This window comes from Diadema antillarum, unplaced genomic scaffold, assembly GCF_040938485.1.
Source record: "Diadema antillarum isolate AM-2024a unplaced genomic scaffold, OU_Dant_1.0 seq00001456_RagTag, whole genome shotgun sequence".
NCBI classification, from domain to species: Eukaryota; Metazoa; Echinodermata; class Echinoidea; order Diadematoida; family Diadematidae; genus Diadema; species Diadema antillarum.
Genome location: NW_027272202.1, coordinates 217,320 through 242,216, shown reverse-complemented (window position 1 = coordinate 242,216; position 24,897 = coordinate 217,320). Strand labels below are relative to the sequence as shown.

The 24,897-nt window shown below is 39.6% G+C and overlaps 1 protein-coding gene across 1 annotated transcript; it reads left to right on the top strand.

Moving 5' to 3' along the window:
• Positions 1 to 1,495: 1,495 nt before the first annotated feature.
• Positions 1,496 to 24,278, top strand: LOC139709662 (U4/U6.U5 tri-snRNP-associated protein 1-like). Its single transcript, XM_071621622.1, has 18 exons — positions 1,496 to 1,847; positions 5,880 to 5,964; positions 6,549 to 6,746; positions 7,439 to 7,541; positions 8,219 to 8,302; positions 9,141 to 9,237; positions 9,715 to 9,857; positions 10,487 to 10,633; positions 11,240 to 11,403; positions 17,439 to 17,560; positions 18,575 to 18,723; positions 19,199 to 19,355; positions 20,126 to 20,277; positions 21,447 to 21,622; positions 21,835 to 21,970; positions 22,485 to 22,574; positions 23,350 to 23,471; positions 23,841 to 24,278. The coding sequence occupies exons 1-18, from the start codon at positions 1,565 to 1,567 to the stop codon at positions 23,857 to 23,859; spliced, it is 2,427 nt and encodes an 808-aa protein (XP_071477723.1). The 5' UTR covers positions 1,496 to 1,564; the 3' UTR covers positions 23,860 to 24,278.
• Positions 24,279 to 24,897: the final 619 nt, after the last annotated feature.

Here is a 24,897-nt window from a genome sequence, read left to right as displayed (position 1 = left end):
TACAGCATTTTCAAAAGTTGAAAAATTTGTTTATCATGTTGTCAATCTGTAAACTCAAAATTCCAATATCATAGAAATATGAAATGTGATACCATATAATACGAACCTATCCCAAATACGTCTCGTGTATTTAATAAATAGCGCCCCAATATGTCGACCTTGTGAAATTTCAACCATAACAAAGAGTGAAGGTTGACTTCCTTTTCCTTTTCGGCAAATATAAATATGATTGGTGTAAAATAAAATCATTCATTTTGGGGATTAAAGAATATAAAGAAAAACATGATATTTTCGCACATATCCTATGTATTTCTTATACTTTGGTAAATAGCATCCTCAATGGGTGACATTGAGAAATTTCAAATGTTGGATCATGAACGTGTATGTGTTGTTCTGCCAAAGAGATTTTCTTCAGTGGTGGGGAGGAGAAAAATCTCTGTGTGTTCTGCCCATGTGCCAAATATGACGGTGATACATCATATGGGGGCACAATGTGCCCCACCCCCCCCCCCCCCCCCTTGGGCCTGGAAGGGGTCGCAAAATAGCTTGGGCTTTATAGGGTTAAAGGGATGGTACAGTATTGGTGGAGATGAAAATAGGGCTTTAACTTTTTTGCGAGATACCAAGAAAACACCTATGAAATAGTACAGAGCATACCATTTTAAGAGGAATTCAAAGTTTGTTTGAAAAAAAAAATCGGGTTTGGAAAAGCTGAAACATCCAAAAACAAAGTAAAACAAATTGATCGTAATAGAATGTGGGTCCCACACTTTATTAGGATTGCTCTGTTTTATCTCGGCCATTTCAAAACCAATTTTTATCAAATAAACATTGGATCCCTCATGGAATTACATGCTCTTTCATATTTCATAAGAAGTTTCTCACTATCTCACCAAAAAATGATAAAAACCTGAAGTTAAGTCTCAACCAATACTATACAATCCCTTTAAAGGGATGGTACGTACAGTTTTGGTTTAGATGGGGCTGCAGGTTTTCAATTTTTGTGTGTATGTTTGTGAGATAATGAGAAACCTTTTATGAAATATAAAAGAAAATGTATTTCTTATACAAGAATTCAAAGTTTATTTGATGAAAAGTGGTCTTGAAGTGGCAATCAAGATGTCCAAACAAAGCGATCCTATTAAAATGCAACAGGCCACAACTTTTTATTGATATCGCTTTGATTAACTTTGTTTTTGGTCATCAAATAAACTTTTAATCCCCCTTTGAATAAATTGTATGCCCTTTAAATTTCATAGAGTGATTTCTAAATTTATGTACAGCGCTGTACATGTATCTCGCAAGCAATCAAGAGTCACTGCACTCACAGTAAGAGTTCTGTGCACTGCACTACATGTACTATTCATTTGCATGAAAAGCTCTACAGAGGGCGACATCGTTGTTCTCTCCGCCGTGCATTCACAGAACTCTTGCGCAGAGTGCTCTATGTAGCTCTGTACATGCATTAGTGCATTACGTACCGCTTTGGAGAACGTTTCGCACACGTTCTGTACTTGACCAACGAAAGACATAGAAAAGCTAGAAATCACTGTTGTTGTTGACCATGGGGTCTTCAAAAAAGCATAAAGAGAAGGACAAGGATCGTGACGGGAAGAAACACAAGCATAAAGATCGTGACAAGGATCGAGACAGAGACCGAAAACATCGCAGTAAACATCGACACCGTGATCGTGACCGACATGCAGAAAAAGACGCCGGACAAGGACTTGAAGCTGGTGAATTGTCTTCACCTGAACACCAACAAAAATCGGACAGGAAACGCCGGAGAACCAGTCCATCTCCTCCTCATGTGCGCATCAAAGTTGAGAAAGATTTAGAAGTAAAAAGTGAGTAGAAAAAGTATTCTAGAAACTTCAGCAAGTCTTGGTTGGTCCACTGCACTGTTACTGTTAATGTATTATCTCTTCCTTTGCGTGTAACATGAATAAGTATATGTGGGACTGAGTAGTGTGCTTGGCGACCTATGCAATGCCAATGCAAAATGCATGTTGACTTGTCTTGATTTACCTTACTTGTATGTTAATACCCTTCACATCACTTTTGTGACCAAATGATTATCTAGGTATGTGCCATATATTTGATAATTATATTTTTAATTTGTTACTAGGTGAGTGTTCTTCCGTCAGATTACATTGTACTTTTTGATACGCCCACAAAAACATCAATTGATCGAAAGATCCATCTCAACTGTTTGTATCTTGTCAGAGATATGTTCCGCAGAGACTGCATCTGGCTTCATGGAATTCCGTAACTGTTAAAGAGGAGAGCCGTAAAAGTAAAAGTAAAAAAAAAAAAGAGGTTAAAAAAAAACTCCGGACAGACAGATTTTTCTGTCTACAGAGTGGGATAGTAAGATGACATCAACTGTCATTCTGTCAAGTGTCTTTCTCTGCCAACCAAACTCCTCATGAAAAGTAAATTTATTCGTATAATTCATATATGATTAACAAAATACAATGTACATTGGAAATGCACATGCCCCTTCCCCTAGACTGAGCTTAAAGGACAAGTCCACCTTCATATATTGTACTTAAGGATTGAGAGAATGCAGCAATATTAATGGAACACATCAGTGAAAGTTTGAGGAAAATTGGACAATCCGTTCAAAAGTTACGAATATTTTAAGTATCTGTGCAGTCACTGCTGGAAGAGAAGACTACTACAGTGTATGATGTCACATGCGTATAACTATATAAGGAAAATAAACAGAGAATTTCACAAAACTTTACTTTTTGAATAAAATGCACATTTCTTTGACTTGCTATGTTAAGGGTAATATTATTTCCCCTGCCTTCTGAAAGAGAGAAGTCGTGTGTTCTTTTGTTGTGCAAGAAAAATGGAAATATGTTGAATTTTCTTTATTCTTTCTATACCACACTCGTGTGACATCACAAGCTATAGTAGTCTTTTCATCCAGCCGTGACTGAGCAGAAACTTCAAAAATTCATAACTGTTTAACGGATTGTCCGATTTTGCTCAAACTCTCACTGATTTGTTCTACTAATATTGTTGCATTCACTCAACCCACATGTCTATGAAGGTGAACTTGCATGTTTCTTGCATGACTAAAATACTAAAAAAAGCCATTGCATGGAGACATGCGAGTTATTCTTTACACACGCACAAGTCAGTCTATGGGTGCGTTTATCAACTCCTTTTCTCGGCAGAAACTGGTTATCCAAACAACTTTCAAGGAATTTTTACGAGTTGATAAACGCAAAGCTGTTTTGAAAGCCCTTTAGGAAAGCCTTTACGAAAGGGTGAGTTTATCAACTCTCCTTTCTCGGCAGAAAGAGGTTATCCAAACAGCTTTCAAGGAATTTTTACGAGTTGATAAATGCAAAGCTGTTTTGAAAGCCCTTTAGGAAAGCCTTTACGAAAGGGTGAGTTTATCAACTCTCCTTTCTCGGCAGAAAGAGGTTATCCAAACAGCTTTCAAGGAATTTTTACGAGTTGATAAACGCAAAGCTGTTTTGAAAGCCCTTTTGGAAAGCCTTTACGAAAGGGTGAGTTTATCAACTCTCCTTTCTCGGCAGAAAGAGGTTATCCAAACAGCTTTCAAGGAATTTTTACGAGTTGATAAACGCAAAGCTGTTTTGAAAGCCCTTTAGGAAAGCCTTTACGAAAGGGTGAGTTTATCAACTCTCCTTTCTCGGCAGAAAGAGGTTATCCAAACAGCTTTCAAGGAATTTTTACGAGTTGATAAACGCAAAGCTGTTTTGAAAGCCCTTTAGGAAAGCCTTTACGAAAGGGTGAGTTTATCAACTCTCCTTTCTCGGCAGAAAGAGGTTATCCAAACAGCTTTCAAGGAATTTTTACGAGTTGATAAACGCAAAGCTGTTTTGAAAGCCCTTTAGGAAAGCCTTTACGAAAGGGTGAGTTTATCAACTCTCCTTTCTCGGCAGAAAGAGGTTATCCAAACAGCTTTCAAGGAATTTTTACGAGTTGATAAACGCAAAGCTGTTTTGAAAGCCCTTTAGGAAAGCCTTTACGAAAGGGTGAGTTTATCAACTCTCCTTTCTCGGCAGAAAGAGGTTATCCAAACAGCTTTCAAGGAATTTTTACGAGTTGATAAACGCAAAGCTGTTTTGAAAGCCCTTTTGGAAAGCCTTTACGAAAGGGTGAGTTTATCAACTCTCCTTTCTCGGCAGAAAGAGGTTATCCAAACAGCTTTCAAGGAATTTTTACGAGTTGATAAACGCAAAGCTGTTTTGAAAGCCCTTTAGGAAAGCCTTTACGAAAGGGTGAGTTTATCAACTCTCCTTTCTCGGCAGAAAGAGGTTATCCAAACAGCTTTCAAGGAATTTTTACGAGTTGATAAACGCAAAGCTGTTTTGAAAGCCCTTTAGGAAAGCCTTTACGAAAGGGTGAGTTTATCAACTCTCCTTTCTCGGCAGAAAGAGGTTATCCAAACAGCTTTCAAGGAATTTTTACGAGTTGATAAACGCAAAGCTGTTTTGAAAGCCCTTTAGGAAAGCCTTTACGAAAGGGTGAGTTTATCAACTCTCCTTTCTCGGCAGAAAGAGGTTATCCAAACAGCTTTCAAGGAATTTTTACGAGTTGATAAACGCAAAGCTGTTTTGAAAGCCCTTTAGGAAAGCCTTTACGAAAGGGTGAGTTTATCAACTCTCCTTTCTCGGCAGAAAGAGGTTATCCAAACAGCTTTCAAGGAATTTTTACGAGTTGATAAACGCAAAGCTGTTTTGAAAGCCCTTTAGGAAAGCCTTTACGAAAGGGTGAGTTTATCAACTCTCCTTTCTCGGCAGAAAGAGGTTATCCAAACAGCTTTCAAGGAATTTTTACGAGTTGATAAACGCAAAGCTGTTTTGAAAGCCCTTTAGGAAAGCCTTTACGAAAGGGTGAGTTTATCAACTCTCCTTTCTCGGCAGAAAGAGGTTATCCAAACAGCTTTCAAGGAATTTTTACGAGTTGATAAACGCAAAGCTGTTTTGAAAGCCCTTTAGGAAAGCCTTTACGAAAGGGTGAGTTTATCAACTCTCCTTTCTCGGCAGAAAGAGGTTATCCAAACAGCTTTCAAGGAATTTTTACGAGTTGATAAACGCAAAGCTGTTTTGAAAGCCCTTTAGGAAAGCCTTTACGAAAGGGTGAGTTTATCAACTCTCCTTTCTCGGCAGAAAGAGGTTATCCAAACAGCTTTCAAGGAATTTTTACGAGTTGATAAACGCAAAGCTGTTTTGAAAGCCCTTTAGGAAAGCCTTTACGAAAGGGTGAGTTTATCAACTCTCCTTTCTCGGCAGAAAGAGGTTATCCAAACAGCTTTCAAGGAATTTTTACGAGTTGATAAACGCAAAGCTGTTTTGAAAGCCCTTTAGGAAAGCCTTTACGAAAGGGTGAGTTTATCAACTCTCCTTTCTCGGCAGAAAGAGGTTATCCAAACAGCTTTCAAGGAATTTTTACGAGTTGATAAACGCAAAGCTGTTTTGAAAGCCCTTTAGGAAAGCCTTTACGAAAGGGTGAGTTTATCAACTCTCCTTTCTCGGCAGAAAGAGGTTATCCAAACAGCTTTCAAGGAATTTTTACGAGTTGATAAACGCAAAGCTGTTTTGAAAGCCCTTTAGGAAAGCCTTTTCGAAAGCCCCAAATTTGTGGCTATCCATACAGATTTCCTAAACAGGTTTTCAGAAACTCTGTAGCTCGTTACATGGCACTCACACTCCCTGGCAATGATTTGATTAATTATTGAACTGTCAGGCTTTGCTACGTGACAAGTATACATTGTAAAGTCATGCTTTTATTCATCAGTCATATTGATATAAATCTATATGAAATTGCAAATTTTGTGTTTGTAATCTACTTGAAATAATATCTGTGTTTTGTTTTTTCCCACTTTGCTCCAGAAAATGAAAGGCAGGAAGAAGATGATGGAGGGGGCGGGGCATCAGGAGGTGGCTTCTCTGCTAGTCTCAGTATTGCTGAAACTAAGTAAGTTTGTAGATCTTATGACACAGCCATTGGTACTTCAGTTCATGAAATGACTGTGCCTCCTACATATAGTTTTGTACAGTGCACATTCATGCAGCACTGATACTCATGATACTGTAAAATGAGGAATGTTTGCGTGTATTCAAAATTCACATATTTCACGAGCAGCATCATTCGCGAATTTAAAATGCACGCCAAAGTTCTTGCCTACACAATACGCTTTGGATGCCAATTGCAAGTCGTGAAAATTTCATGCTGCGAGAATGGCTGTCAGCTCCTATTCGCGAAAGTTTCATGCCGCGAATATATCATGTTTTACAGTATGTTTGTTGGAAAGTCACAATAGACAGCTCTTTTGTTTTTGTTACTTTTTTTTTATCAATTCAAGACTAGTGTCACAGAACATATGACTACAAAATGTTGCCAATGACTTCTCACCCGTTTGACAAAACACAACAGAGCATGTTATGTTGATTCAGGCTACAACAGTTCAGCTTCTTCAAGAGCATATCACTTTCAAGTGTAGTACAGTGTCATATTTTTTTCTTTCTCATACCATTTTCTTTGATGTTTTTCTCCCACAGCAAAATCCGAGCTAAGCTAGGGCTTGCCCCCCTGGATGTTGGCACCGGTGGTGGTGATGGCGAGCCAGGAGAGATTGTAGACGAGAAGAAAGATGTCCACAAGCCTGCCATCAATATTTCTGAGGTGAAGAAGTCTGAGGCTCTGAAAGAGAAGATGGCCATCATTAGAGAGAAGAGATTAATCAATCAAAGATTGCAGTAAGTAAATTTATTATTATTTTTTTTTGGATCAAGAGGTAAAGAGGTATATAGTGTATCCCAAACAGGACATTGTAATTATACTCCCATAAAAAACAGCAGCAGTTTGAGAATAGTAACAAGACTTTCTTCCACGTACTTGTGTATTGAGGAAGATGCATACATTGTTGTTGACAGTGTTGAAGAGAGGGAAAGTTGTACTGGTGTTGCTACTACCTCAGTGTTCCAGGTTTCACACTCAGCCGGGTTAGACAAATTTTATAATTATGTTTTTTATCCCATGGAATCAAAACATTAGATAACAGAACATATAACAAGCAAAATAATTGTGTGCTTTTCTTTTGTGCTCGTTTCTGGTCATACAAAGTGCATTAAAATTATTCACATTGCAAAATTTCCACTTTTACAGTACTACAAATTGTTGACTATAATGAGATATTGAATATATTGAGTTATTGAGATAATAAAAAATACCCTCACCTCCTTATCAAATACTCAAACAGGCATGTTTTTTTCTCCCCCCCAAAAAAAAAAAAAAAAAAAGAGAAAAAAGATAAGAAATCTGTGAGTTTTCAGGACTAGAATTCAGAAATTTGCAGCCCTGTTCATTTTGAAACTGTGAAAAGTGAAAACAGTGAAGTACCCTTTGGTTAATGTAGTTGTCTTCCATTCTTTCCTTTGCTGCTGTCCAGTAAAGTGAAGACGATAGCTGATGACGACGATGATGATGATGCAGCAGCGTGGGTCGAGCGCATGAGGAAAAAACAGATAGCCAAGGAAGAAGCTGCCAAGAGAGTAAGAATCTGCTTTCTGCTGTTATGCTGAGATGCTCTTAGTGGTATAATTGATTGAAAAGGAAAATAATTAGGCCTACAGATACTTCACCAAAAGAAAGCCTCGTAAGCATTACCCTGAAGTACCTGCACAATTAACAATAGACCTTGGGTACTCATACCAACGAAAGGAAAAGTATCTTCTTCTTTTTTTCTAGGTTTTCGAAATGCATCAGTGATATTGGATGAAGCATTCATACATTTGATAACTGATTGTCCAGTAGTTCAAACAAATGGACAGCTGTACAGGATTATGTTCCAAGTAGACAAAAGCGTAGAATGAAAGCTCTTGGTATGAATCATGATGATGCAAAGGAGTTTTTGTTGTGATTACTATTTTTAAAGGGAAGTATCTCAATGATTTTAGACATTGTTAGCTAACAAACTGATAAGCCCAACTAAGAGGATGCAGACCGCAATGCCAATTTCATATGTTTTGTAAATTTGCTAGATTTTAGGCAGATGTTACGTCATCTGTGACTTGGTTGTGACATCATCAAGCCTTGGTGTCCATCATTCTTTAGACAACTTTCTAAATGCTGGTATTGTGGCAATGTGCATAGATTTGCCAGTAACATATTTCTGTATGATTTGTATACTTGCTTAATACTTTGTACTCTCTTTATTATGCTTTTACAGGCAAAAATGCTTGAAGAAATGGATGAAGAGTTTGGCATTGGCAGGATCGTAGAAGACGAGTTTGGAAAGAGCAAAACACAGGATGTAAGTTTGACTTTCTTCAAGATAAGTAGTCCCCAGGACATATCTGTGTCTTTAACAGAGAGCAGTTACTTGAACTCAGTTATGGTGAGAGCTCAGGCGATGGATTGGCAAAACTCATTTGGATGTATTTACAATCCAGTGTTCTTACAGAGGCCAGTTCTGCTGATTTTGGTTGAGTAAGTTACGCTATAATGAATGCATAGACTATATAGTACAGTGGTAGTATATATAGTACAGTCACTGTTGGCAGTATTGCAATTTGTCCAGTGACACAGTGTGTGTCAAAATAGTTCCTGAAGAGTTTGTCCTGCCTTGTCAGAAGAGGATTTAGAGAAAAGATACATGAGATGACCCCATCATAATCCCATGTATGCATGTCTGTAATGCAGTTTGATGAAAAGCTGTGCCAAATGAAGGTAGTGTGGCATTGAAGAAAATAATGAGAGGGTCTTAAAGCTGTATTATCAAGTGATTAAAAGCATTAATCAGGATTCGACCTTAACTTTTTTGTCTTGTGGCCCAGTTTGGCCTCTAAAATGTTCAAATATGACAGTTTGGTGGCCTGAAATTAAAAGAAATGTGGAAATTCCTTTTGAATGTTAGATGCCCGATTGGGCCACCAAGAAGGAAATTTGGTGGCCCAACATCGACTTTCAGTGGCCCTGGGCTAACTGGCTAATGTCGAGCTGTGCATAAATCATAAATGTTGATTTCGTCAAAGCTTTCAAGATACATTTATGTGGCAGATCCTGTGGAACAAAAGATTTTGAATATTTGGTGGCAACCCTTCACCAAGTGAGACAGTAGTGTGTTATTGGGTGTTTTTTTTTTTCTGCAGGTCTACTCTTCAAGACATTTAGGAGGCTTCAAAGTGGAACATTCCAAAGACAAGTTCAGGGAGGGCCAGAGTGTAATTCTGACCCTCAAAGACATGGGTGAGTCTAGTCTTAGATAAAAACTTGTGGATCTTTATTGAGTATCAGACAAACAGAATGGATTTGCTGTCAATTCTTTGTGGGCATTATACCTGCTATGCTTCTGAACACCTGAATGTCAAAATTTAGTGACATGTATTTATCCATTTTATTTATTTATTCATTTATTTATTTATTTATTTATTTATTTATTTATCTATCTATTTATCTATTTATCTATTTTTTTATTTATGTATTTGCCCCTAACAAACTTGCTTTTCAAAGTTTTACAGAATATAGTTAAGAAGCAAAATCCCTGTTCAATGGTGTTTTTTAGATTGTTGGCTTCGATTGTTTGTTGCAAAGTTATTGAGGAAAGAGTTTGTGGTCCTAACTGTTGACAATGGTGGTTTTTTTTTTTTTTTCATTTACATAAGAATCAAGAATCCATTGAAATAATGATAATATCCACTCAAATGCATGCATGATCTAACACAGATGCTTTGAAGGAGGATGAAGAAGAAGTTCTGGTCAATGTGAACATGGTGGACAATGAGAGAGCAGCCAAAAATGTGGAGCTGAGGAAGAAGAAGCCAGACTACAAACCTTACGAGGAGGATGAGTTTGATGAGGAAGGGATGGTGAGTGAATAGGCCCTTTAAAGTTTTATCCCCCATGAGTGTAGTGGTTAATGGAACGGGCTTCTGTATTGACAATGGTCAGTTTAATATACTTGTTATCACATCTGATGTTAGAAAAAAATCACAAGATTATATGCATGTTATCACTGAAATTTTTGTGAGATTTGACAGATAAACATTGGCTTACTATAGCAGGAAAGATTTTATGATTTTATGGGCAATGCATCAACTCATTGAACTGAAGGAATGGCAAACAGTCACATGTTTGCTACAACAACATTGCTAAAAAAAAACAACACTGCATCATTTCCAATCTACACTAAAGGTACGCTTGTATATGCAGGTTTTTTGTTTTTTTGTTTTTCCCCCCTGGACTGGTATCTACAACAGATGCAGCAATTGCTGACACTAGTAAAAGGATATTCTATTATTGGCTACTCAATGAAGTGAGTGTATGTAATGGAAATGCTGAAGAAAGTTTCATTGTCAAAGAGGGAGACCTTTATGTGAGAATTGACATCATCACAGAAAGTAGCGTGCCGAAAGCCTGTATAAGTGCATGTGCGAGTTTTTATTCTCACAATCCAGCCTCCCTTCTTGTTTTTTTACCCCCTTTTGCCCATTGTCAGTTTAAGCACAAGTCTCTCCTCAGCAAATATGATGAGGAGATTGAAGGGGAGCAGAAGAAGTCGTTCCGGTTAAACGCCGGGGGCGGTGCCAGCCTTGCACACGAGGACCACATGGCCAAGATTCGCAGCGAGCTCCAGAGGAATAAGGTCAGTATGGCATCTCAAACAGTACCCTGGTACAGTGCTACTACTGCATGTTTATGGACCTGTTGGGGAAAAGAATATAAGTGGCCAGTGTGCAATTGATGTTCCTCCCACTTGCTGTTAACATTTCCTCAAAAGCAGTCATTGCTTTGATATGTAATTTCCCTGTAATGTACTCCAAGTCCTCAATTTTGAAGGAGTAGAAAAGAATAGAGGCTCTTTGCAGAGTACAACTCTTCACCCATAACAGAAAATCAAGAGAGAAAGTCAGCTGTCATTCTGCCAGCTACTGAAAATCTGTTAGAATGTCAGTTTTTGACAAAGAGAGTAAGTGCATATTTTATGTCTCCTATTGTGTAACAGCAGTTGACATTGTTTGCTCTTAATTTGTGATGTGCCATTGGTCTGATATTAATCTCCAATACTATCTCTGAATAAGCTCCTTCCCTACCCTATGAATCAATAATTGGTGCTTATGTGTGCAATGTGAACTTAATGGTGCCTGTACATACTCCCCTGGCTCCAACAACTTAGTCCCACACACTGACATATTTGTGCTGTCACTTCACAGATGATTTATATTGGTTGATACCTACCTCATACCCACAGGTCAGCTTGGACATGAGGGCACCAACCCTAGCCTCAGAGTACTACTCTGTGGCGGAGGTCGAGGCCTTCAAGAAGCCAAAGAAGAAACGGAGGAAGCTGAAGGCAAAGTCCATCGCAGACGAGTTGGTCCCTGAGGCTGACACAGGAAGGGATCATGGCTCGAGGTCAGGGGTCAAGTTTTTTTTGTTTTGTTTTGTTTTGATTTTTTTTTTTAAAGAGCAGAAGGAAGAATTGTAAAAATGAAACACAAAACTTCAAAGCAAGTGTACAAGTTTTCTAACAAAAAGAAATTTGGTGAAGAGATAGGCATAAAGCAGTGAATGACTGTGGTCATGGCATCTTAGCAGAGCTGCCAACTAGTACTGATTTTCAGTAATTTCTACTGAAGGTTACAAGCAAATTACTGATTTTAGAAGTCATTGTCTGTGATGTATTCTATTAAACTGTTAAGGATTATTGATTTTAACTCCATAAAGATGCAAATTGCTGATTTTCAGCCATCAAAGCTCTGAGAGGCGTTACAAAAGTTGGCAACTCTGTCTTAGTGCATCTGTTTTTCAATCATGCTTGCTACGAATATAACTGTTTGTGGCAGCTGTGGAAGTACATTGAGCTGTAAGAATTCATAATGTTCTAATGTTACTTCCAATTTTTTTTTAGACCTGTATGGTTTCATTTGTTTAGTTCGATTTTACTCACATGAGCCAACTTTAAACAGTATGAAATTGTACTTTCAGTCATGCAAGTTGGGAGAGTATTTGGCTGGTAAAGTTTAGCTATTCAGTGCATGGCTGGCAGTCTTGTAGTACATGGTGAAAGCGTCAATGAGCATGTTTCTACTGTGAGCACCTCGCATCACCTTGCGTCACCTCGCATCACCGCAAATTTTGTCCCCCGCATGACCTCCTATTTTACGGCCACTCGAGCTGTTTCTACTGAGCGATAAAATACATTGTGATGCGAGGTCACGTGCTAAATGCAGTGAATCCGGAAGTCGCATATTTTCAGGTCACTGGTAGGTCACTGAATTTCGTTTTGTCTTTCCGTCCAAAATGTCCCTTACCAACATTTCCTGCCACTTGGTTATTTGGAATCGTTGCAGATCGAGGGTCCAGTTAATGCTCTCCCCGGGCTCCGACATACTAACATTAGTATTCCAGCGAAAATGAATTAGGGAATCTAACACTTCGAGATGATACAATTTTATGGGAAAATGAACGCAATGTAAAAATCAGAGTATATAGTATAATAGGCTGTTGGGCACGCAAACAATAGACGATGAATGCACGCAATTCACAATCATGTACCACCTCATATACTGTATTTAGTAGGAGTTGGTACAAGGCATGATGCATGCAAAACTACGGTCGCTGTGTACACACTGGTGTCGGAGTGTGCGATGAACCGATTGAAAAGCGCGGGGCGAAATGATAATGATAATGAATAACATTTATATAGCGCTTAATACTGATGTTTCTAAGCGCATTGATCCGGAAAGAAAAAAAAAAAAAAGAAGTATGGCATTAAAATAAAATACAGCATTATGTAAATATACAAATTATGATATAACATGCAACAGCAAAACAACATAATTAAAGTTGAGTAAACAGATAAGTTTTCAACGATGACTTGAACTTATCTACGTTATCAGCATTACGAATATGGAGAGGAAGTTTATTCCAGAGAGACGGGGAAATAACAGAAAAAGCCCTATCACCATAGCGGGTGCAGGTGCGGGGACCATGTGATAGTTGGAGAGTGGAGGAAGAACGAAGAGAACGGGTTGAAGTGGAGGAGCGGAAAGAAATTAAGTCTTTGAGGTAAGATGGAGCAAGATTATTACATATCTTGTAAACGATAAGGAGGATTTTGAAGGTGATACGTTGATGTATGGGGAGCCAGTGGAGGGATTGGAGAACAGGAGTAATGTGGTCAGATCTTTTTGTAAGGGTTACAAGCCTAGCAGCTGTGTTTTGAATTCTTTGAAGTGGTGCAATACTAGAAGCAGGGAGACCAACAAGAAGGGAATTGCAGTAGTCAAGGTGGGAAGAAACAAATGCGTGGATGAGACGTTCAGTGGAAGACTGATCCAATAACTTACGGATTTTACCAATTTTACAGATACCCCAAGCAGCAGAACGACATGAGTTCTTAATGTGTTGTTGAAAATTCAGGTGCTTATCTACAATAACTCCGAGATCTCTGACGGACTGAGAGGTGGGTATAGTACTGTCTTCGAGGGAAAATTCTGTGAGAGAACCACCTCGCCTAAACTGAGAATGAACATATAAAAATTCTGATTTAACACAATTCAATTTCAAGTAATTATCACATGACCATTGCTTAATATCCTCAACACATCTACTGAGTTTGCAGAGTGCTTCGACTTGAGTATTTGGTTGTATGATTATATAAATTTGAGTATCGTCGGCATACATAACATGTAGAATATCTTCATGAGAGTTGATTACAGAAGACAGAGGGGCTGTGTATAGAATAAATAGTAAAGGACCAACCACAGACCCCTGGGGGACACCATGTCTGTGAGGGAATGACTGAGAAAGTGCGCCGTTAACGTTTACCATCTGGTGGCGGTCATGTAAGTAAGATGAAATCCATCTCAAGACTGTTCCCGTAAGACCAAAGTTGGACTCTAATCTGTTCAGAAGAATCACATGATTGATAGTGTCAAACGCAGCAGAATAATCTAAAAGCAGGAGAGCAGCTTCGTGGCCTTTGTCTACTGCTAAGAGGAGGTCATTGAGTACCTTCAATAAGGCGGTTTCTGTGGAATGAAAGTGCCTATAGGCAGACTGACTAGTAGGAAACAACTGGTGTTCATCGAGGTGATCTCTGAGTTGGCGAGCCACCACTTTCTCAAGAACTTTACCAACAAAAGACAAATTAGCAATGGGGCGGAAATTGTTCAAATCATTATGGTCTAAACTTGGTTTCTTCAAAAGGGGCAATATGTGAGACCTTTTGAAGTGCTCAGGAACTACGCCAGATGACAATGAGAGGTTCAGAATGTGAGTTATTGCAGGAAGAAATTCATCTAGACACTCTTTTAGTAGCCATGTGGGAAGAGGATCTAGAGAACATGACTTGGACGGAAGAGAATTAATGAGACGTTTCACTTGTGACTCAGTGATTAAAGCAAACTCTGAAAATACACACTCGGTGTTTACATCTATGTGAGAGGAATTTGAGAAAGAGATTTCAGGAGACACTGGGAATGAAGAAGCAATGGTGCTAATCTTGTTGTCGAAAAACTCAGCGAACAGATTGGCCAGTACAAGATTTGAAGTATGGTCAGGAAGAACAGAATCCGGATGTGCAATTGTGAGTTTTTTGATGATGTTGAAAAGTTGTTTGGTGTCTGCGGCAGCAATCTCCTGTCTTAGGTGCCTTGACTTAGCGTCGGCAAGGCGGTTGTAGTAGGACTCACACTCTTGCCGATACAGCTCTCTGTCAATGCAAAGACCAGACTTGATCATACGGCGCTCTGCGCGGCGTCTGCGCCTCTTAGCCTCCTTCACTTCTGCCGTGTACCAAGGATTATTCGGCCGCACTGTTACTGATCTAGTCTTGAGCGGAGCGTACTTGTCAAGCAGTCTTGTTACATGAGAGTTGAGCTGCAGGACAGCCTCAGAGGGACACGCTGGCTCTCTGACCTGGGAAAGTGATGCTGCAATGTCGTATTTAAAGGAGCAGAGGTCCATAGACCGTAGATTTCTGGAGGTGATCTGCTTCCTAGGGTTCGCCGGGCCTTTGAGGTTGAGGGTGGTGATGACGGCGGAGTGGTCAGAGGGCAGAGATGCAACAAGATTCACATTTGATACAATATTGTCGACTTTTCTACTAAGAACTAGGTCAAGCGTATGTCCGGCTTTATGAGTTGCCCCTGTAACATGCTGTTGAAATCCTAAAGAGTCGATGGTGCTTAAAAAAGACACAGCCAGATTATCCGAGCAATCATCAACATGTATGTTGAAATCCCCGAGCAGAATGGAACGATGTTCATCAATTGCCACTGATTCCAGAAGTGTAGGGAATTCTGACAAAAATAAGTTATTTGTTAAATTGTTCTTAGCAGAAGGAGGTGGTCTGTAGATGCCATATACTCTGAGAGCAGATGAATGAGAAAGGTTGATTGTGACATCAAGGAGCTCAAATGATGAGAACATGAAAGTGTCATTTTTGGAAATACGTGCAGTTGAACGGACAAGCAAGCAGATGCCACCACCTCTGGAATTTGTTCGAGGGCAGTGTACAAAATCAAAGTTTGGAAGAGAGGCCTTCAGATCTGCAATTATCAGGTCATCTTTTTGTGTGCCAGTTAACCAAGTCTCAGTTATAACGAGAATATCGAGCTTGGCATCTACCACTAGGTCACATATGTATGCAGACTTGTTGTTCAGGGAGCGAGCATTCCAAATACCAATACGAGTTACAGAGGATATGTCACTTACTGTAGGCCTAGATCTTGTCCGACGGTCTGTAACGACACGAGATGATAGATGTGGTTTGTGAGCTCTGCGACCACGATGTGTACGACGACGTCGTCTGATGCCGAGCTCACAGATCCTTTGCCAGACATCTTGATGAAGAAATTGGTCGGCACCTTTATTAAGGTCATGTAATGCGTGAACATCATAACTTACACGGTGGGGTGGATCAGAGTCATGATGCATACGTAGGCTTACATTGTCGCATTGGTGATGGTCCGACTGAGTCGGGCCAGGATTCAGCTGTATGTCCCCACATAACAAGATAGAAAGCTGGAAACATGCATGGTGGTTACTATAGTAAGCAATTGGATGACCATGGTATTTCCACGAGTCCGGTTTGGTGGTATTCACGCACTTAAAGAGGTCCAGGGGTTGAATGAACTGATCCTCTGCGGATGAAATGAATGGTGACAGGACTGCACAAAAGATGAGAAGCCACCTGCAAAACCCCTCCATTGATGATGATTGCTCAAGTACAAGAGTCAGTATACACTGAATACAAGAGTCTGTTTACACAGGAATTTGTGTCGGCTCACAAGAATGGATGAAAAGCTGCTTGGTGATCACCTCCATTGATGGTTGCTCAAGTACAAGAGTCAGTGCACACTGAATACAAGAGTCTGTTTACACAGGAATTTGTGTCGGCTCACAAGAATGGATGAAAAGCTGCTTGGTAATCTCCTCCATTGATGGTTGCTCAAGAACAAGAGTCAGTACACACTGAATACAAGAGTCTGTCTACACAGGGATCAGTCTCCACTGAAGCAAAGTATGCAGAATGGGTACCTGCACCCATGTACAAAATGGTGGCACAGGGTAGTAGAACGGCATAGGAATAAAATACAAGAGAATATAACAAATCGTACACGAAGAATGCACCAAAATTGTCTAGGAAAGCCCCAAGAACAACAAAAATATTATGTTACAAATTAGATACAAAACAGTCAACATAAAACACTTTACAGGAGGAAATATTACAGAGCCCGATATGAGTGGGGCTACCTAGACCAGGCGCACACCAAAAAAAAAAAAAAAAAAAAAAAAAAAAAAAAAAGCTCCCACTAATTCAAGACTTCCGGTACACTGCGAATTTCGCTACCCGGTGTGTTTCTACTGAAAATCGTCCCTCGCATCACCGTACATCGCCCACCTCAAAAGGTGGACGACGGAGCACCTCGCATCACCGCGCATTGGCCACTACCCGATCTGTTTCTACTGAGGAAAAATCCGAGGTGTCGCCGCGCATCACCGCGTACCACCGCAAATCACCTCGCATCGCCTCGCATCACCTCGAATTTTCACTGCTCAATAGAAACAAGCTCATTGGCCCCATCATTGACAGTCAGTCACAGGATGAAAGCCGCTGCAGAACTTTGCTCCAAAAATCGATGGGACTGTGTAGCTTATGAGGCTAGAGCTAGTGGAAATAGCTGAAATACATAATATATAATTATAAGAAATATTTCAAGACACAAGTACAAGTTAATTGAAGTGCCTTCATTGTTACTTTTGCTGGTGGTTAAAACTAGTTATTATTAACCCCTGCAATGTGATCTGCTTACAAAGATAGATAGTTTCTCGCTGATAGTGGGTAAATTTGGCTGAGACTGATGTGCTGCATTGCAATTTACAGTTAGCTTGAATTGATAAATGTTGGTATAACTAGCTGTGTTCCTATCTTCTTGCAGGGGCGGCATGAGAAGAAGGATACGAGATGGAGACGAGGATCCTATGTATGGAAGTGGGGCAAGAACTGACGGTGGTCATGATGCTATGGACATGGATGTCGATTTCCCAGATGCAGACCAAGGTACATACCTGGATATACCTGACATAATCCCAGCATATGAGTGGCTGGATTGTTGTATGAATGTATACTGTAAACGTCAATATATTCACGTGATTAATTTTTCGTGCTGAGCGGCTCAAAAACATATTCGCGAGACGTTGAATTTGCACTGCAAAATTGTCAACCCATTCACAATGTGCAGAGAAAATTGTGAAGATATTCTCACGGGTTTTAGAATTCGCGCTAGCCAAAAGTAGCACGAAATACATGAAAATTAATGTACCGCACAAATTTCTGCGTTTACAGTATGTGTGATCAATATTCAGACCAAGCAGTGCATGGTGTTTAACATAATCCTAACATGTATATAGCCGATTTTTTTTTGTCTGTGTACCCATGATCTACATTGTTGTTGTGTAGTAGTGGATTAGCTTTGATAACTTGTTGTGTGTAGCCATGATATGTGTTTCTGTGTATGTGTCTGCATGTGTGCGTGGGTGTTTAGGGTGCAGTAAAATCAACATATAGGGTAGGTTGCAACTGATTGACAAATTGCCCTATATCAAGGTAAATAAGCACTGAAATGATCAGTGTTTTAGTAGTGCCCATGATGAAAAAATCATGGGCGTATATACTCAAGCAGGATTCAAACCTACAACCTCCTGATCTCTGGACAGGCGTCATCTCCACTGTCCGGAGATCAGGAGGTTGTGGGTTTGAATCCTGCTCGAGTATGTACGCCCATGATTTTTTTTTTTAATCATGGCTACTACTAAAACACTGATCAATTCAGTGCTTCCTTACGTTGATGTAGGGCAATTTGTCAATCGGTTGCAATGAAAACATCTCGACGGAAGAATTTCATGAATTTGAATATAGGGTAGGTGTTTTACATAATGTTGGCATGTTTGTGTGTGTGTGTGGGATGGGGAGTTAGATTGTTTGTGTTTTGTGTTGGTATCAGAGTAAAATGTTTAAGGCTGATGTGTGTTATTTGACAAGAAGGCCTATTACTTCCCAATTTGATAACTGCAGCTCCAATTGAGTTTGGATATGCCAGAGAAGATGACAATATCTGGGGTGAAGTGATTGAAGATGAGGCGGAGAAAGAGCTTCACAATGTGCTAAACAAGGCCAGGAGACTCAAGCAGAAGAGCAAGGTGGCGCAGAAGGTAGAGGATCAGGTAAGGAGAAAATATTAATTTTTGAGCAATATTTTAGTTGATGAATGTCATCAGTGACAGATGATGTTTCTATCATCGTTTTGTTTTTTTTACTTTTAATGATGCACTTGACAATGAACTTTACGAATGATGTTTGTTCTACCAGTTTTTAGCATGATGGATTTCTCTTTCAGGAAGGAGACTTGAGAGAATAGATGACAAAATTGTAATATTTCAACTATAGTCTCTTGAGAACGAAAAAAGGAGGCATACAGCATAGAAACCTAAAGAGTGGGTCGATACATTTTAATTTTTAGAATTGATAAAATTCTTTTGTCAAGTTGTTTTTATTGTAACTTATTGACAAATGGCCCTCCACCTATGTAAATAGAGTTGTTTTTGTTTGTTTCAGTTTGTTTGATCAAGTCAAGTCATTGACCTCCATGTATACCACATTTGCTACCAATGCATGGGTTTACTCCGCTCTCTCGCCCAGGTTGCCAGGGTAGTAGCAAACATTAAGACAGAGCCTGAGATGCCGATGGAGGAGCCTTCATCATCTATCTCCATACCAACATCGAGTAGAGGGAGCAACATCGTTCTCAACTCCACCTCCGAGTTCTGCCGGACCCTTGGTGACATTCCCTCATATGGTGAGGCGCTGTTGTAGGCACACCTTGGGAAGAGATTCTCATTTACAAATGAAAAAGGTGGGGGAGGGGTTAAACAGAAGTGGTCTTATGGTACATTCTAAAATACCAGCTCTTAACCATGTACTTAGTAAGGGGGGGGGGGGGGGGGGGGGGCAGTTGAATGGGATTATTAGTACAGTATATTGTGTGCATCTATGAAGTTGCTGCCAAACCAGACAAATATTCAACAAGCTATAATTTCAATTGTGTAATAATGGCATTCTTTCAGTGGCAGATAGTTTTTGAAGTTCTCAGACATTGCTAGGATGATGCATATCTTTTGTGGTGTGCTGAAATCACTGATTTTTCTCAGAAAAAAAAAAGTTTTTTGTTATTTCATATTCTTATACTTTAAGAACATTGATTCCTTCATGAGAATTCAGGCAATACATTGGTCTTCTTGAGTACAAAGCAGGATGTGATTTCTGTGCAGGTATTGCCAGGGGATGATTCCAGTCCTCAAAATTGAATAGCAATTTTTCTCAATGGACATATATTTTTGACAAAATGGTATGCAACTCTATGTAATAAGATTACTACATGAATGAAACTTTGTATAGCAGTCATATCCAAATGCATAGCAAATTGCTATGCAATACTAGGAAATTTTTTCCTGTACTCATGGTGACATGGCCATTTTTTTTTCTTTTTTTTTTTAGTGGAGTCATAAAGACTCATTATTTTGATGAACTTTCTCTGTTTTCCTTCATTTGAATGGTGGACCATTTCAGGCAAGTCTGGTCTCCGTGACGAGGATGAGGAGAACCTAATGGACTTTGAGAAGGAGGAGCAAGGAGAGAGGATGGAGGATGAGGATGGGGAGGATGCAGCGGGGGCCTGGAACACCGTCAACCTTGACCGGGATGAGGCCAAGAAACAGGAGGTACGTCAACTCAATCTTCGGCATCCACACACTCTAGGCACTGTGCAGAAACCCATTGGTCATGTTACATGCATACACAAACAATACAGTGGTTTGTAACATTGAGTTGAGTCGGGGGTGAATGGGTGGACAATTAAAGCATGTGTTTGCTTAACTTTCAAGTATTAGAATTATATCAATATCTCTCAGAATTTTGTGCAGACCTACAAAAGTGTGTTTTATTTGGTAGTGTTGGTGATACCAGGTATGATATTAATTGTTATTTTTTACATTGCCAATTTCATACAAGCAAGCTTGTTCCCTGCACAGAGAATACAGTGGGACCTCAATTATCCGGCCACGTTGGGACTAGCAGGTCTCTGGATCATTGATTTGGCCGGATAAGAGAGTTATGCTCAAATACAGCACTTTCTAGCATATCATGCTAGGGGTGTACATATGTTATTACCAATTCACTAATGTTATGATTATCTGCATTTCATTGTTATGTTTCATACTTCATGAATTGACACCGAAGTAAAACTAAATATAAATGAAATATCCCTACATGAAATTGTTTGTTTGATTGATATTGGCCAACAATTGGATCGATATTGCAACTTGTCGAATACTGCTGCTGTATTGCACTGTAATCACTGCCGTGCACTCAGTGCCAGTGACAAGAGTGGCACCAGTCATAGCCATCGTCTCACGAACTGACTGAAAAGTTAACGTCCGCTGCGAAGATTTGAATATGTCCCGTCATGTATTCTCACAATAATAGTTGAACCTGTGTTTGTTTTGAGTGAGATTGGCACTAAAAAGAAATGTCAGGCAGTCAACGGTAGGATGACAGAGAATCTGAATAATTGATGGCTGGATGATGGAGGTCCTACTATACTTGCATTGTGTGCCCCCCTCAGCAGGAGTACACCACCATCACCACCCAAAACTACACCGTAGAGGACAAGAATTCCATTGAGCAGAATGGCATCAACTGAGCAGTTCTCCGCTCTGACCTCATCTAGTTCTGTTGCAACTAAAGGGTGTTATTCAGTAATGACATAATGCAAGACATTTGTGTTGTTGACACCAGGTATGATATTAGTTATTGTTCTCTGCATTGCCAATTTCATACAAGCATCTATGTTCGCCGCCTTGAGAATACTTGTATTGTTTGCCCCCCTCAGCAGGAGGAGCTGGGACCAGTGCTAGACGATGAGCCCACCCTGCAGACTGGTGTCGCTGGGGCCCTTTCCCTAGCAACCAAGAAGGGTTATCTGATCAAGGAGGAGGAGAAAAAGCCAGGTGCAAAGTACACCACCATCACCGCCCAGAACTTCACTGTAGAGGACAAGAACTTCAAGTGAGCAATGACAGATATTTCAGTGTGATTATGATATATACTCTTCATGAGATTATCAATTAAGAGATAAATGTTAAAATGATAAAATTGAAGATATACAGTGTGTATATAGTATGGAATCAAAGAACTGTTTTGACCTACCTTGAAATATCCCAGTAGTACCTATAGCTGTAAGTGTAAAAAAATGGGATACACTCTCCTCTCCTTACCAGTGATATTGATGCCAAGTACAACAAGCATGATCGCTACCGTGGCCCTCTGATGGATTTCAAGGAGAAGTCGGGCTACAAGCCAGATGTCAACATCACCTACACCGATGAAACAGGACGGTCTCTCAACCAGAAAGAGGTATGAGGAACCAAGTGTCTTTTCTCCTCATTCATTCTTATTGTGTCTGAGGCAAATACATGGATTATTGTAAGGAAGGTTGATGATGTTTTGTCTATAATGATAACAGTCAGAATCCTGTGAAACCCCTGTGTCAGAACAGTTGTGGTTAATTTGGGAGTGGAAGAAAAATCGCTGTTCACCTGTCAAGGGGAAAAAAAATAAATCCCCCCCCCCCCCCTGTTTGGATGATCTTGGGTGGCAGTAATGCAGTCATCTTTTCTTCTTAAAAGCATTCATACACCATAGCTGCCCTCGACCATGAGATGTTCACAGATATGATAATGAATGATGAGAGCACAATCAGAATAAAAGATTTCATGAATGATGGAATGATTGTCAGAATGCCATCCCAGATTATTTTTTCAACTATCTCTACCAAAGCAGTTTAGTCATGATGAAATAAATCAACTGTAACGATATAAATGTTCTCCATTATATTGATTTTTTCATACTCTGTTGGAATAACCCCCAGGCCTTCCGAGTCCTGTCTCATCGTTTCCATGGCAAGGGTTCAGGCAAGATGAAGACAGAGAAGAGAGCGAAGAAGATCCTTGAGGAAGAGGTAAGTTCTTCTCTAGTCTTGGTGCAAGACTGAACATTTCTCACCCAAGAACTTACTCTAATATAAGTGGTTTTACAACTTCATTGTACATATGTACAGTGAGCATTGAAGAGTTTTACTTAGATGTCTTAGTTTGCCACAGTTCAATTTCTGTCATGTTGGCTGATGAAGTGCTTCCTGGTATTTGATGTCATGATAATAGTGTAGGCATTATACTCTGCAGATACCATGCATTGCACAAGAAAATGTTGCAAATAGTATTTATACATCATACGGCACATCATATTCATCACAAGCCATTGATGTCACCAGAATTATTCTTCTTCTGTATCTCACCTTAGCCAATTCAGATAGTAAGGATAAAAGTTTTAATCAGTATCTAATAATCCACACGAGAAAATCTGGTATGTTCAGATAGACAAAAAGCCCATATTTTTTTGCAGTGTAGATGATCAACAATCTTGGTTGTTATCACGGAATTAATTGCACTTCATGTGAAGGCTAGTTAATGTGGGAAAACTGCAAGAAAAACCACTCATGTTCTCAGTCTTAAGTGGCGGTATAATGTATTATTGGTGAAGTCCTTGCAAATCAATTTTCATGATAACACAGAAATTCACCATGCTTTTGCGTAGATATCAAAAATAGACTGTTGACCTGTCCAAAATTGACATTCCGTGGGATCTAAGTAGATCCCATGACCTCAGCATGTCAGTTGACAAAGATTGACAGACTTGTTTGTTTGTGTGTGTCTATCTTCCATGTGGTATTGTAGGCCATGAAGAAGATGTCCTCCACAGACACGCCTCTCAACACTGTTGCTAGGATGCAAGAGAAGCAGAAGAATCTTCAGTCTGCCTACATTGTGCTGAGCGGTGGGAGCAAGACGATGACTGCGTGAGTAGCCTTGCACTAGGGCTTAACCAAATAATGATTGCTGTTCAATGCGTTGCTCTTCAGAGCAAAGTGTTCAAAGCAAAATAATGAGGGCCATTCTTCTGTCTGTCAACCTTGTGTGTGTATGTATGTGTAATAAAAGGCTACAAGCCTTATGCAAATCAGAGAAGATAGTTTAAAAATCCATTGATGTATCAGTCTTCTATCCAAGCTCTGTCTTTTGTCACCTATGCTAGACTTTTGCTGAGCTAAATCTGGACATTAAATTCCGTAGTAGTGTCGCTTTGTATACTCATGGCTGTCAGCTTATGACTAATCACCTCAGTGATTTCAGATATTGTTGTGTAATTTTCCTTTGTTCTTCTACAGCCACAGCATCACGAAATGAGGGTGTCCGTACTTCACCAAGTCCGCGTTTCAACACGGCAAGGAAAAGAGTATCGTGTTTCCAATCACAAGGATTACCGGTACCCCAATGTACTCCAACATCATCTTTGCCTGGAGAGTGGAGGGAATAATAATATTTCCTGGTGATATTGTGCAAGGGAATCTCAGCTTCTCACTTCCACTCCTTAAAAAATAAATCAATACTTGGTATACCATCAGATTTCAGGATGAAATAGATCTGTTATTCTTGATTTGTAACTTTACCATATGATATTTGTGAAGTTGGGAAATGAGATTAATCCGCTGAAGACAGACTGATATTTCTATAACATGCATTTCCCATGATTTACCCCAGCTCAAGAATACTCGGGACTAGTCTTCACCAGGTTAAAAGGATCATGGGGTACACCTGTAATTGTCTTCTTCATTTTTTTTTTTTTTTTTTTTTTTTTTTTTGTGGGGGGGGGGGAGGGGGAATTCGGAAGGAGGGAGAGCAGCGTACATGAGTCCTTACAAGTTATTTGCTTGTGCAGTCAATACTGTCATATAGCCATGGTGACTTTACTGTGAAAAGAAATGATATCAGCAGCCATTTGATGAATTCAGTGCTGCCATTGTTTGATTTTAATGCATTTTTTAATCAAAAGTATTCTTAGAACTTTTGAAGTCAAGGAAAGAAAAAGAGGAATAGAAGAAAGCAGATGAATTTATTATGGTTAGGACTATTTAGGCAAATTACCTGTGTCAGGTTAGATGGGGCTCACTGAGTATTGTCATAAAAAAAAGGTCAGATGTCTTTTATTTCTTGTGAAAAATAATAACAAAAATTCACTGCTCTCCTCTCTAATTGTGGGGTTCTGAGGCCAAAGCTAAGATGAGTTACATCTAAGAAAGTAGACCTCACCTACCACCCACATCAAAACTAGAGGTCTACTGTCAACTGGTTCCACTTTCGCAAATATGGACTTCACACTCATGTAAATGGGTTGGAAGAAGGACTTATGTCAAAGGAAAAATCTATGGTTCTCATGCTTGTCTC